Source organism: Hylobates moloch, unplaced genomic scaffold (assembly GCF_009828535.3).
Source record: "Hylobates moloch isolate HMO894 unplaced genomic scaffold, HMol_V3 SCAFFOLD_4, whole genome shotgun sequence".
Taxonomy (NCBI): domain Eukaryota; kingdom Metazoa; phylum Chordata; class Mammalia; order Primates; family Hylobatidae; genus Hylobates; species Hylobates moloch.
In genome coordinates, this window is record NW_026652279.1 from 136,422,839 (window position 1) to 136,438,297 (window position 15,459).

Consider the following 15,459-nt stretch of genomic DNA (forward strand, 5'->3'; position numbering starts at 1 on the left):
GAGGTGCCAATAAAAAAATACCCCGTGGAAGGTGGTCCATACATTAATTCACTGAACAAATGCATATGGAATACCTATGATGTTTCAGGCACAATGATATAGTAAACAAGACTCACTCTGTCACCCAGGCTGGAGTGCAGTGGAGTCTCACTCTGTCACCCAGGCTGGAGTGCAGAGGTACAATCTTGGCTCACTGCAACCTCTGCCTCCTGGGTTCAAGTGATTCCCCTGCCTCAGCCTCCCAAGTAGCTGGGACTACAGGCACTCGCCACCACGCCTGGCTAATTTTTGTGGTTTTAGTAGAGACGGGGTTTCTCCATGTTGGCCAGGCTGGTCTCGAACTGCTGACCTCAGGTGATCCACCCATCTTGACCTCCCAAAGTGCTGGGATTACAGGCATGAGCCACCGCACCCAGCCTAGAATCCTTTTCTTTAAAGTGCTTACCATCTCCACATAGAGCTGACGATCCAATTAAACAAGGAAGTGTTCAACGTGAGAGTACAACCATAATGTGAAAAAGATGCCGAATATACAAAGCACAAGAATATGTGCTCCATGAGAGCAGGAATTTTTCTCCATTTTGCTCACAGCCTCATCCCCACCCCCTACCATTGCCTGGCGTCCAATGCTTAATAGTTATCTGTTGAAAATAATAAAGGTAAGTCACTTGTCTATGCGCATCACAGCCCAGTGTTCAGACCAGAATAGGGACCAGGGAACTGTAAACTATGCACTGGAATGAACAGGCAAGGACTCATTAAAGTCATTTTCCTATATGAACCCACAGAGTCAAGAAATGGTATCTGCTGCCCTATGAGGTTCTGTGATTAGTTCAGGAAGAAATCCCATCAAATTTATAGTGAGGCCTAAATAAGACAGATGTTAAGAGGCAAGAAATACCCAGATCCTGGCAGAGGGCTCTGAATCCTCATGTTTCTTGGCACTTCCCCTAATTCACAAGAAATTAGCCAGCAGTGAGAGAAAGCCATTTGGCCCTCTGAGTGTAGTTCTCCCAGGGTTGTGATTTTCTTCTGTGAGTGGATTCCTTCCCCTTTAATGTTTAACTGTTTTCCCTACTGTTCTCATGAGCCAACCCCAAACTTTACATTCTAACACCCCTTTGTGAAATTTAAACAAAGTAAAAGAACAAGAAGTTTCAGTTTTAAATCCTGAGAATGAACGGTGAACTCTGAAAAGCATAGGTGAGGTGGATTTAAAGTGGAAACACACACACACACACACACACACACACACACACAGCCCAAGAGGAGGCTCATGAGCTGACAGAGGCCTCTGTTGGCAAGAAATTCTACTCCACTTGAGATTCTAGGAAAAAGAAGAATTTCTTTAAATTAGTACCATTTCAATGAGTCCTATTTCTAAATCTTCCTTCTGCTTTTTTAAAACTGGTTAAGGCTAACATTCAAAACTGCTGTAGATTGACTTGTTTCCCCCAACCTAAACTCATATGGTGAAGCCCTAACCACAATGGGAGGGTATTTGGAATTGGGGCCTTTGGGAGGTGAGGTTATGAGGGCAGGGCCCTCGTGTTGGGAGTAATGGCCTCATAAGAAGAGGAAGAGATCTCTCTCTCTCTCTCTCTCTTTTTCTCCCAAGGTGCATACAACAAGGAAAGGTCAGATGAAGACACAGCAAGAAGGTGGCCATCAACAGGTCAGGAAGAGCGCCCTCACCAGAATTGGACCATGCTAGAAACCTGATCTCAAACTTCTAGCGCCCTGAAACTATGAGAAAATAAGTTTCTGTTGTTTAAGCTACCTAGCATATGGTATTTTGTTGTGGCAGCCTGAGCAGACAAATACAAAAGTTATTTGAGTCAAATACAAGGCAAAAAAGTCTTTAAGCTATTTTGTGGAAGTGGGTGTTTGGGGATCTTTCCTGCACCAGGCATCAGATACCACTGGCACAAGCAGTAGCTGGCTGCAAAAAGGGCTGAAGAGGCCACCATCTCCTGTTCCCTGCTTAGAGCTGAAGACAAATGAGAAAGCCAGGAGCACTCCGCTTTTCTCTACACCATGCCAGGCTGGGGGAACTAGACATGATCAAATAACAGTATAAATTACATTTTCTAAGTTCTGCCCCCATCCTCTATTAAAGGAACTTCAACCTTCTCCAGAGGTCCTGTATGCCCCCTGAATAACTATTTCTAGTTATAGTTATAGTTAATTTTTTTTTTTTTTTTTTTTTTTTTTGAGACGGAGTCTTGCTCTGTCGCCCAGGCTGGAGTGTAGTGGCGCGATCTTGGCTCACTGCAAGCTCCACCTCCCGGGTTCACGCCATTCTCCTGCCTCAGCCTCTCCGAGTAGCTGGGACTACAGGCGCCCACCACTACGCCCGGCTTTTTGTATTTTTAGTAGAGAGGGGGTTTCACCGTGGTCTCGATCTCCTGACCTCGACCTCTTGATCCGCCCGCCTCGGCCTCCCAAAGTGCTGGGATTACAAGCGTGAGCCACCGCGCCCGGCCTATAGTTATAGTTAATTATAGTTATACTGTAACTACTTCTGGTTACATTCTAGTTTACATTCTAACACCCCTTTACGTTGCCCAGGCTGGAGTGCAGTGGCACAATCTCGGCTCACTACAACCTCCACCTCCTGGGTTCAAGCAATTCTCCTGCCTCAGCCTCCTGAGTAGCTGGGACTACGGGTGCACACCACCACGCCCGGCTAATTTTTGTATTTTTAGTAGAAACGGGGTTTCGCCATGTTGGCCAGGCTGATCTCAAATTCCTGACCCCAGGTGATCTGCCCTCCTTGGTCTCCCAAAATGCTGGGATTACAGGCATCAAGGAATTTAGAATTTGTACCACAGACCAGTATTTCCCACACTGATGCCTGATAGAACTAATCCCATGGGACTTACTGTGGAAGAAAAAAAATGTTGGGGTGGAGAGGGGGGTGTTCATGGACACAGGAGAATGGGAACCACCACACTGGACGTCTCCTCGACAATATCCAAGGCTTTCAGGAATCCTTTATGAAAACTACTATCCCCAGAGTTAATTTGTTTTACTTTGTTTACCCTAGTGTTTTCAAACTTTAAAAACCTTTCTTTTGGTCAAAGGCAATTTGACACATTTTTTGGAACATACTTTGGGAAATGCTGCTTTAAGTTAGGCAGTGGTAACCGAAGATGTTTGAAGGAGAAAATTGACTTACCTAAACCAATACAATTGGAAAATTAATGTGAAGTTCAGAAAGCATTGAAGAGAAGGGAAAGAATAATCAATAAAGAGGTTTTGGCCAGAGTTGAGATAGAACTATACAGATTCAGACCACAGGGGCTGCAGTGAGAATGAAAAAGAAGAGTGAAAATAAAAGAAATTGTTGCTGGAGTTGGCAGAAATTGTTTACTGACAATTTAGGAAGATGCCAAGGGAGAGAAAGGAGATAAGGTTTAGCACCTGGTTTCTGATTAAAAGAATAATTTCGTGGCTAAGAGAAATAAGAGATACCAGAAAGAGAAAGGTGGCAAATCTGATTTCAGATACGGGAATTTTATTTTCACGATTCAGGGAACTTACTTCTCTTGGTCTACTATGTATTCCCAATGCTTGATCCATGGTCAGTTTGTAATTAATGTGATTGAATAACTGAAATGTACTCCAATCAGAAACTTTAGCAAAATATGTAAGAAAAAAAAACACATAGGTACGGCTGTGCCCAGGGGTAGTACTGAGTCTGTGAATAAGGCTGCAGATAAACCAAAATCGAGTCATCTTTGTTTTGTGCATCATCTCTTCCTAAATCTACATGTGAAACAGGAATTAGGGGTCCTGATATCCAGAAAAAGAAATGTTGAAGAATGGAGATATCCCTTTTCCAACACTAAGTAAGCTGCATTTTAAGAAAGACAAATGTGGAAATAGAACCATCAAAGGACATAAAAATAGTAATCATTAGGGTGCAAGATGGGATAGAAAAACCAAAAAGAGTGATTGAAATGAAGTCAAAAGTGAAAAAAAGGAAGATTAAATCAAAAGCCCTCAATGTAGATGGGATTTTATGTATATTTTTATATTCTTAAAACTTATTATTTTTATGTGAAAAAAACATACCCTCCACCTCAAGAAAGAGGAGGAGAAAAATAGAGCTTTAAACATTGCATGCTTCAGGCTTGTGGAAATCTATTGTCTGCCAGCATCAGACATGGTATTTACTTCAGGCCATATTCAGCCATGTACAGTATTTCAAAACTGCCACCTAGTAATTTAAAATGACAAGAAAAATAATATAATGGATGCATGCCTGATTTCTCCTTCTCTCCATCCCACAATAAAGGTGAGGGGTCTGAAGGCTCTTGATTATTCTCCCAGCAGAAGTAGCAAAGACTTTGAAAAGAGCGATGTTGGATTTGATTTCTACTTGGATGTTTCGTTTCATGCCCTGAAGCTCATCAATTCACTCCCCAGGAAGGAAAGAAGCACACTATGAGGACACTGGCATGGCACAGGAGGAGGGACTGTTGGTGCATGGTCTGCACTTTTGTGTCTCCCCAAAATGCTTATGTTGAAACCTGTTCAACAATGTGATGGTATCAGGAGGGAAGTGATTAGGTCAAGAGGGTGGAGTCCTCAGGCATGGGATTAGTGCCCTCATAAAAGAGGCCTGAGGGAGCTTGTTTGCTCTTCCACTTGTGAGGACACAGAGAGAAGGCATCATCTGTGAACCAGGAAACAGGCCTTCACTAGACACTAAATCTGCTGGCACATTGATCTTGGACTTCCCCGCCTCCAGAACTGTGAGAAATAAATTTCTGTTGTTTGTGAACTACCCAGTTTGTAGTGCTTTGTTATAGTAGCCAGAATGAAGTAATACAGGGGGTGTTTCTGTTTTCCCTTACGGAGACTTCTTGCCCTTTCAGAGATGTGTGCATAGAACCTTGTAGAGCACTGTACCTAAGTCTGACCTAGTCAGGAATTTAAAACTTTTGGAAATGCTTGTGACAGAACCTCTTACACTAGGGCCACAACCTACATTATCCCCCAAACTTATCTCCCATCTATTCTTCCCTGAACACTCTTTCCCCAAGCACCTGGGTGCACTCACAATTTACTAATGGACTCGTCTTCATTTATATTCCTCTGTCCGTGCCCCTTCTGTCCCCTCTGCATTGAATTCCCTTCCCCCTGCCCAACTCTGACATTTCCTTAAGAAGCATTCACCTCCTCAGGGAAACCTTTACTACTGCACTGCAAGGTGACTACCCACAGCCGTGGAACGTGCCAACAGAGAGGTGAAGATTAAGCCTGGGGAAAACGAGGTTGATAACTATTAAAGATGCACTGCGCATCCTTAATTTAAAAATATCAATCTAGGACAAGCATGGTGGTTCATGCCTGTAATCCCAGCACTTTGGGAGGCTGAGGCAGGTGGATCACGAGGTCAGGAGTTCAAGACCAGCCTAGCCAACATGGCGAAACCCCATCTCCACAAAAGATACAAAAAATTAGCCAGGCATGGTGGTGCGAGCCTGTAATCCCAGCTACTCGGGAGGCTGAGGTAGGAGAATTGCTTGAATCCAGGAGGTGGAGGTTGCAGTGAACCGATATAGCACCATTGCACTCCAGCCTGGGCAACAGGGCAAGGCTCTGTCTCAAAAAAAAAAAAAACACAAAATCGGGTTTGGCCTTGGGTTCCGCCGTAGGGGATGTCCCCTGCGAGAGAATGAGGAGATCCTGGGGCCTTACCTACTAGCGGAATTGGGTGAAGAGACGCCTGCCAGTGCGGGAGGTAGGAAGCTCGATCCCCAAAGAAAAGAGCGAGTGGGCAGGCAGCTGCGAGACAGAACCGGAGTGTGCAGGGTCCCTAGAGGCCGGTTCCTGGTCGGTGCTGCTCTCCTGGAAGCCATGGTGCAGGCAGAGCTCAGGGCGATCCCCAGGAGCAGCAGAAGAAGAAGACACAGCGCCGGTCCAGGAGGTGGCTCAGCTGTTCATAAAGTCGCCCGACAGCTTTTTCTCCGTAGTATGCGAGTTGACAAAACAGCCAGAGAACAGGGCTCCCCATTACAATCTTTTCGAGCTCTTTTCCCTTGCTAACCCGATCTGATTTGTGCGAAAACATGCCTCGCACTTGTACCTGGTGGAACTGGAGACAGTGGATTCAACCTTTAGCAGCGGTCATCTACCTGGTGTCAATAGTGGTTGCGGTTCCCCTATGTGTGTGGGAATTACAGAAACTGGAGGTTGGAATACACACCAAGGCTTGGTTTATTGCTGGAATCTTTCTGCTGTTGACTATGCCTATATCACTGTGGGCAATATTGCAACACTTAGTGCATTATACACAACCTGAACTACAAAAACCAATAATGAGGATTCTTTGGATGGTACCCATTTACAGTTTAGATAGTTGGGTAGCTTTGAAATATCCCGGAATTGCAATATATGTGGATACCTGCAGAGAATGCTATGAAGCTTATGTAATTTACAACTTTATGGGATTCCTTACCAATTATCTAACTAACCGGTATCCAGATCTGGTATTAATCCTTGAAGCCAAAGATCAGAAGAAACATTTCCCTCCTTTATGTTGCTGTCCACCACGGGCTATGGGAGAAGTATTGCTGTTTAGGTGCAAACTAGGTGTATTACAGTACACAGTTGTCAGAACTTTCACCACCATCATTGCTTTAATCTGTGAGCTGCTTGGTATATATGACGAAGGGAACTTTAGCTTTTCAAATGCTTGGACTTATTTGGTTATAATAAACAACATGTCACAGGTGTTTGCCACATATTGTCTCCTGCTCTTTCATAAAGTACCAAAAGAAGAACTGAGCCCAACCTGTTGGCAAATTTCTTTGTGTAACGCTGGTGGTTTTTGTTTCGTTTTGGCAAGCAGTAGTTATTGCTTTGTTGGTAAAAGTTGGCGTTATTTCTGAAAAGCATACGTGGGAATGGCAAACTGTAGAAGCTGTGGCCACCGGACTCCAGGATTTTATTATCTGTAATGAGACGTTCCTCCCTGCCATTGCTCATCATTACGCATTCTCATATAAACCATATGTCCAAGAAGCAGAAGAGGGCTCATGCTTTGATTCCTTTCTTGCCATGTGGGATGTCTCAGATATTAGAGATGATATTTCTGAACAAGTAAGGCATGTTGGACGGACAGTCAGGGGACATCCCAGGAAAAAATTGTTTCCCGAGGATCAAGATCAAAATGAACATACAAGCTTATTATCATCATCATCACAAGATGCAATTTCCATTGCTTCTTCTATGCCACCTTCACCCATGGGTCACTACCAAGGGTTTGGACACACTGTGACTCCCCAGACTACACCTACCACAGATAAGATATCTGATGAAATACTTAGTGATACTATAGGAGAGAAAAAAGAACCTTCAGATAAATCCGTGGATTCCTGAACAGTATGGAAAAGCAAACTGTGCAACTACTACATTATATCATTACCTGGTATCCCATGGATTTTGTGCTTGGGACAGACCATAAATGATGGAAAATGTCAACACAAAAATAGCTGAAAGCCAGGTACAACTACTGAATTTATACATGTAAGTTTTGTATATCAAACATAATTGGTCTAAATTTCCTAGACTTAGACTTGATTTCTTAACATTAGGGTATCACATACTCAAATGGTAGACAATGACCCCAACTAAATCTTCCTGATGTTACACTGCTTTATCAAGAGGATGGACTTTTTTTTTTTTTTGAGACGGAGTCTTGCTCTGTCACCCAGGCTGGAGTGCAGTGGCGCAATCTCGGCTCACTGCAAGCTCTGCCTCCTGAGTTCATGCCATTCTCCTGCTTCAGCCTCCCGAGTAGCTGGGACTACAGGCGCCCACCATCACGCCTGGCTAATTTTTTTTTTTTTTTTTTTTTTTTTTAGTAGAGACAGGGTCTCACCATGTTGGCCAGGATGGTCTTGATCTCCTGACCTCGTGATCCACCCGCCTCGCCTCCCAAAGTGCTGGGATTACAGGCGTAAGCCACTGCGCCTGGCCGAGAATGGACATTTAAAAAAAAAAAAATCAGTACTTCCTACCACTGCTGCATGAGTGTAATGCTTCGGAATTATCAGGAAGCATAATGCAGAAATACGAATTAGTGGAACTTAATCATGTGCCATATAAGCTTACCTAACAAACAGTTATATCTCTATTCCTCAACTGAATGTCTTTCAATAAATAAGAATTTATCATTTATTTTCTGCAAAAAAAAAAAAAAAAACAAAATCAATCTCGGCAGTGATACTCAACAGCTACCAATATGACAAAACCAGAGACAGCTAGTTGTTTGAGACTCTTGGTGGAAGTACACAGCATCACCTATGAAGTGTTCAGGCCAAAAAAAAAAAAAATCAAACCTGAGTCTAATCAAGTTTCTCAATTGAATGCCTGTTTATAGCAAACACAGGCAACAATGGTGCAAAGATGTTATCAACAAAATTCAGAGTGTGAGAAACTTTACAGTACGAATGATCACATTTTGCCAACAATGCAATTGCGAGGAAAATAAAAAGATATGTAGAAGATATGGAAAAAGATATGGAGGAAGCTTTAGCTTAAAGTAGATTTAAAAGACATTACAGTCAGTTGCAATGTATAGGTCTTATTTAGATTCTTATTCAAACTGTTTAAAAATACATGAAACATCAGGAATCTGATTTGTTAATATTAAAGAGTTATTATTCATTTTAAGGTATCAATATTGGTGTTATGGTAATGTTTGAAAAAGAGCTCTTGGGGCATCATAATACTCCCTACACCCCTGAACTCACTCCAGCCCCAACAGTGAGATCCCATAACTTAGGGTTATCAGTGTAGATCCCAAGAAAATAAAAGCAACAAAATTTGTGAACTGTAAGATCAAAAGGGACCATCCCAGTGTACAACAGCAAATATTTGGAAGGAGATATGGACAGGTTGCTGAAAGATAATTTTTAAAAGATTAAAAACATGACTCTTGGGCCAATATAAAATTAACATGTGTCAAAGATTGTATTCAACCAATTCATTAGTGAGGAAATCACTAAAGTGGTTAAAACCAGTTATATATATATCAAATAAAAATGCTGAAATAAATCTCCTAATAGATATGGAACTGAATAATGTCTTAGAGGGCAATAAAATAAAATATTTAGGTCGTGTTTTCTACAGGTAGAAATCAACAGTCTCTAGTCGTCAAAATTCATTTGCATTGCTATAAACAAGAATCATTTGCTTTACTGACAGTTTTTAACAAGTTAACTTCTTCCCCTAAAGTGATATAAAGTAGACTAGTCCATAGAAAGGCAATTGAAAATTACACACTGCTATAGAATCATATAATACCTAGAAGGTTCACCAGACCATGGATTTTCAACCTTGGCGCCATTGACATTTGGAGCCAGAAAATTCTTTGTTTTGTGGGCTGTCCTGTCCATTGTAGGATGGTTAGCAGCATCCCTGGCCTCTGCTTACCAGAAGCCAGTGGCAGGCCATCCCACCCAGTTGTGACAATCAACAATGTCTCCAATATTGCCAAATTCTTCCAATTTGAAAACACTGTGTTAGCCAATGCCCAGCGCTCTGTTGTAAGGACGCCAGGATTTTCTTCTGCCCACTTCCAACTCCTAGACAATTTCTGAATAAGTCAGAACCACTTTCCCCACATCTCCTTTTTTTTTTTTTTTTTTTTTTGAGACGGAGTCTCACACTGTCACCCAGGCTGGAGTGCATTGGCGGGATCTCAGCTCACTGCAAGCTCTGCCTCCGACGTTCACACCATTCTCCTGCCTCAGCCTCCCAAGTAGCCGGGACTACAGGCACCCGCCACCACTCCCAGCTAATTTTTTTGTATTTTTAGTAAAGACGGGGTTTCACCATGTTAGCCAGGATGATCTCAGTCTCCTGACCTCGTGATCCGCCCGCCTCGGCCTCCCAAAGTGCTGGGATTACAGGCGTGAGCCACCGCGCCCAGGCTCCCTACATCTTTTTACTTACCCTTGAGTCTAGGAAAAAAATCCTCCGAGTTGGGTAGAAACAGAGTTTTTACAGAAACCCAGAGGTATTCTGAACCTCTACCCACTTGAGTTAAGTACCAGGGCTATAGTAGGGGAAAGAATAATGGAACTGCCTTTAAATAAAGGGATCCAAGAAAAGAAAGAACCTGAGCCATGGTTTTCAGGTACAGTTCAGAGACACAGCAAATCTCAGAAAGAAGTTCCCCATCTGGGTGGCAGAGATTGGAAACGGTGGAGAACTTTTCTAGGTGCAGGAAAGGTGGAGACAACGCCTTGCGTTTTATAAGACCTAAGAGTTCAAAACCTAAATAGGATGTGGGCTTTTTGTTGTTGTTGTTGTTGTTTCATATACACTTTAAGTTCTGGGGTACATGTGCAGAACGTGCAGGTTTGTTTCATAGGTAAACATGTACCATAGTGGTTTGCTGCACCCATCAATCTGTCACCTACATTAGGTATTTCTCCTAATGTTCTCCCTGTCCTAGCCCCCACCCCGAGACAGGCCCCAGTGTGTGATGTTCCCCTCCCTGTGTCTATGTGTTCTCATTGTTCAACTCCCACTTATGAGTGAGAACCTGCAGTGTTTGGTTTTCTGTTCTTGTGATAGTTTGCTGAGAATGATGGTTTCCAGCTTCATCCATGTCCCTGCAAAGGGCATGAACTCATCCTTTTTTATGGCTGCATAGTATTCCATGGTGTATATGTACCACATTTTCTTTATCCAGTCTATCATTGGTGGACATTTGGGTTGGTTCCAAGTCTTCGCTATTGTGAATACTGCCACAATAAACATATGTGTGCATGTGTCTTTATAGCAGAATGATTTATAATCCTTTGGGTATATACCCAATAATGGGATTGCTGGGTCAAATGGTATTTGATAGAGAGACTGAGCCAGAAGGTCAAGACTGAAGCTGAAACAAGGGAAGTGTCCCCCAGAAAGAAGCAGTGTGGACCGTCTACTGGGTACCAGAGTGGACAAGCTGCATGTCAGAAGACTGCTGGCTCCAGGGAGCTGAGGGAAGCCCAGTCGGGACCCACAGGTCTCAGTGTGCATTAGAGGAAGCACCCCATTACCAGTGTTGAGGGCCCAAAGGAGCGGTTCCTTCCTGGCACAGGACAGAATCAGTACAGAGGAGAAGACAACTCTGACCTCTCCACCACCACCACTTCTGTCCTTTTACCCACCACACAGTGAATCTGCAAGTCCACGGGGAAAGGTGGACGTAAAATGTCCTGACTGTGACTGGGCTAAGTCTGAAGTGACTGAAAAAAATCACTGAATGTGACTGAAATTCCCAGCAGTGATAGTATTGAGTTTTATGCCACATTCAGAATGGGAGTTCAGAGCCCCAAAATAAAATGTTATAGAAAATAAGTTTATATTTTTGCACACTCAAGTCTGTGACTATAAAATTTGTACCCGTACAAAGATAGGAAAGGTAGTCCTGGACTAACTCGAAACCTGAGATTTGCTTACAGATAGACATGGAGCTTGTTGTGGAAAAAAGAAGACTGAACTGAAGAGAATGAAAAATAAATAACCAATGGAAAAATCTGGACTCTGAATTGAACTATTCCCCAAAACCATAAGAGACATTGGCCAATACTCATTACATGGTTGTAAACAACCACAAAATGCCTGCAGCATAAAATCTAAACAACAGCTGGTTATTTTCAAAGTCTAATTTCTTTTTCATGCATTTTAGCCACCACAAACAAATGATTTATACTCAGAAGATAGGAATATCCAGAAAACAGATATTCTAAGATTTCAATTTACTGATTGAGTTTTTTTTTATTATTATTATACTTTAAGTTTTAGGGTACATGTGCACAATATGCAGGTTTGTTACATATGTATACAAGTGCCATATTGGTCTGCTGCACCCATTAACTCGTCATTTAGCATTAGGTGTATCTCCTAATGCTATCCCTCCCCCCTCCCCCTACTCCACAACAGTCCCCAGAGTGTGATGTTCCCTTTCCTGTGTCCATGTGTTCTCATTGTTCAATTCCCACCTACGAGTGAGAACATGCAGTGTTTGGTTTTTTGTCCTTGCCATAGTTTGCTGAGAATGATGGTTTCCAGTTTCATCCATGTCCCTACAAAGGACATTAACTCATCATTTTTTATGGCTGCATAGTATTCCATGGTGTATAGGTGCCACATTTTCTTAATCCAGTCTATCATTTTTGGACATTTGGCTTGGGTCCAAGTCTTTGCTCTTGTGAACAGTGCCACAGTAAACACACATGTGCATGTGTCTTTATAGCAGCATGATTTATAATCCTTTGGGCATATACCCAGTAATGGGAAGGCTGGGTCAAATGGTATTTCTAGTTCTAGATCCCTGAGGAATCACCACACTGACTTCCACAATGGTTGAACTAGTTTACAGTCCCACCAACAGTGTAAAAGTGTTCCTATTTCTCCACATCCTCTCCAGCACCTGTTGTTTCCTGACTTTTTAATGATGGCCATTCTAACTGGTGTGAGATGGTATCTCATTGTGGTTTTGATTTGCATTTCTCTGATGGCCAGTGATGATGAGCATTTTTTCATGTGTCTTTTGGCTGCATAAATGTCTTTTGAGAAGTGTCTGTTCATATCCTTTGCCCACTTGTTGATGGGGTTGTTTTTTTCTTGTAAATTTGTTTAAGTTCATTATAGATTCTGGATATTAGCCCTTTGTCAGATGAGTAGATTGCAAAAATTTTCTCCCATTCTGTAGGTTGCCTGTTCACTCTGCTGGTAGTTTCTTTTGCTGTGCAGAAGCTCTTTAGTTTAATTAGATCCCATTTGTCAATTTTGGCTTTTGTTTCCATTGCTTTTGGTGTTTTAGACATGAAGTCCTTGCCCATGCCTATGTCCTGAATGATATTGCCTAGGTTTTCTTCTAGGGTTTTTATGGTTTTAGGTCTAATATGTAAGTCTTTAATCCATTTTGAATTAATTTTTGTATAAGGCGTAAGGAAGGGATCCAGTTTCAGCTTTCTACATATGGCTAGCCAGTTTCCCCAGCACCATTTATTAAATAGGGAATTCTTTCCCCATTTCTTGTTTTTGTCAGGTTTGTCAAAGATCAGATGGTTGTAGATATGCGGCATTATTTCTGAGGGCTCTGTTCTGTTCCATTGATCTATATCTCTGTTTTGGTACCAGTACCATGCTGTTTTGGTTACTGTAGCCTTGTAGTATAGTTTGAAGTCAGGTAGCGTGATGCCTCCAGCTTTGTTCTTTTGGCTTAGAATTGACTTGGCGATGCGGGCTCTTTTTTGGTTCCATATGAACTTTAAAGTAGTTTTTTCTAATTCTGTGAAGAAAGTCATTGGTAGCTTGATGGGGATGGCATTGAATCTATAAATTACCTTGGGCACTATGGCCATTTTCACGATATTGATTCTTCCTACCCATGAGCATGGAATGTTCTTCTATTTGTTTGTTTCCTCTTTTATTTCGTTGAGCAGTGGTTTGTAGTTCTCCTTGAAGAGGTCCTTCACATCCCTTGTAAGTTGGATTCCTAGGTATTTTATTCTGTTTGAAGCAATTGTGAATGGGAGTTCACTCATGATTTGGCTCTCTGTTTGTCTGTTATTGGTGTATAAGAATGCTTGTGATTTTTGCACATTGATTTTTTATCCTGAGACTTTGCTGAAGTTGCTTATCAGCTTAAGGAGATTTTGGGCTGAGACAATGGAGTTTTCTAGATATACAATCATGTCATCTGCAAACAGGGACAATTTGACTTCCTCTTTTCCTAATTGAATACATTTTATTTCCTTCTCCTGCCTAATTGCCCTGGCCAGAACTTCCAACACTATGTTGAAGAGGAGTGGTGAGAGAGGGCATCCCTGTCTTGTGCCAGTTTTCAAAGGGACTGCTTCCAGTTTTTGCCCATTCAGTATGATATTGGCTGTGGGTTTGTCATAGATAGCTCTTATTATTTTGAGATACGTCTCATCAATACCTAATTTATTGAGAGTTTTTAGCATGAAGAGTTGTTGAATTTTGTCAAAGGCCTTTTCTGCATCTATAGAGATAATCATGTGGTTTTTGTCTTTGGTTCTGTTTATATGCTGGATTACATTTATTGATTTGCATATGTTGAACCAGCCTTGCATCCCAGGGATGAAGCCCACTTGATCATGGTGGATAAGCTTTTTGATGTGCTGCTGGATTCAGTTTGCCAGTATTTTATTGAGGATTTTTGCATCGATCTTCATCAGTGATATTGGTCTAAAATTCTCTTTTATGGTTGTGTCTCTGCCAGGCTTTGGTATCAGGATGATGCTGGCCTCATCAAATGAGTTAGGGAGGATTCCCTCTTTTTCTATTGATTGGAATAGTTTCAGAAGGAATGGTACCAGTTCCTCCTTGTACCTCTGGTAGAATTTGGCTGTGAATCCATCTTGTCCTGGACTCTTTTTGGTTGATAAGCTATTGATTATTGCCACAATTTCAGAGCCTGTTATTGGTCTATTCAGAGATTCAACTTCTTCCTGGTTTAGTCTTGGGAGGGTGTATGTGTCGAGGAATTTATCCATTTCTTCTAGATTTTCTAGTTTATTTGCGTAGAGGTGTTCGTAGTATTCTCTGGTGGTAGTTTGTATTTCTGTGGGATCAGTGCTGATATCCCCTTTGTCATTTTTTATTGCATCTATTTGATTCTTCTCCCTTTTCTTCTTTATTAGTCTTGCTAGTGGTCTATCAATTTTGTTGATCTTTCAAAAAACCAGCTCCTGGATTCATTGATTTTTTGAAGGGTTTTTTGTGTCTCTATTTTCTTCAGTTCTGCTCTGATCTTAGTTATTTCTTGCCATCTGCTAGCTTTTGAATGTGTTTGCTCTTGCTTCTCTAGTTTTTTAATTGTGATGTTAGGGTGTCAATTTTAGATCTTTCTTACTTTCTCTTGTGGGCATTTAGTGCTATAAATTTCCCTCTACACACTGCTTTGAACGTGTCCCAGAGATTCTGGTATGTTGTGTCTTTGTTCTCACTGGTTTCAAAGAACATCTTTATTTCTGCCTTCATTTCGTTATGTACCCAGTAGTCATTCAGGAGCAGGTTGTTCAGTTTCCATGTAGTTGAGCAGTTTTGAGTGAGTTTCTTAATCCTGAGTTCTAGTTTGATTGCACTGTGGTCTGAGAGACAGTTTGTTATAATTTCTGTTCTTTTACATTTGCTGAGGAGTGCTTTACTTCCAACTATATGGTCAATTTTGGAATAGGTGCAGTGTGGTGCTGAAAAGAATGTATATTCTGTTGATTTGGGGTGGAGAGTTCTGTAGATGTCTATTAGGTCTGCTTGGTGCAGAGCTGAGTTCAATTCCTGGATATCCTTGTTAACTTTCTGTCTCATTGATCTGTCTAACGTTGACAGTGGATTGTTAAAGTCTCCCATTATTATTGTGTGGGAGTCTAAGTCTCTTTGTAGGGCACTAAGGACTTGCTTTATGAATCT

General features: G+C 41.8%; 1 protein-coding gene across 1 annotated transcript; it reads left to right on the top strand.

Moving 5' to 3' along the window:
* Nucleotides 1-5,978: 5,978 nt before the first annotated feature.
* Nucleotides 5,979-7,395, top strand: LOC116466446 (transmembrane protein 184C-like). The gene is given in 2 exon segments (XM_032754944.2): nucleotides 5,979-6,805; nucleotides 6,807-7,395. Coding segments are annotated over 2 exon segments (1,311 nt in total). The 5' UTR covers nucleotides 5,979-6,083.
* The last annotated feature ends 8,064 nt before the right edge of the window (nucleotides 7,396-15,459 follow it).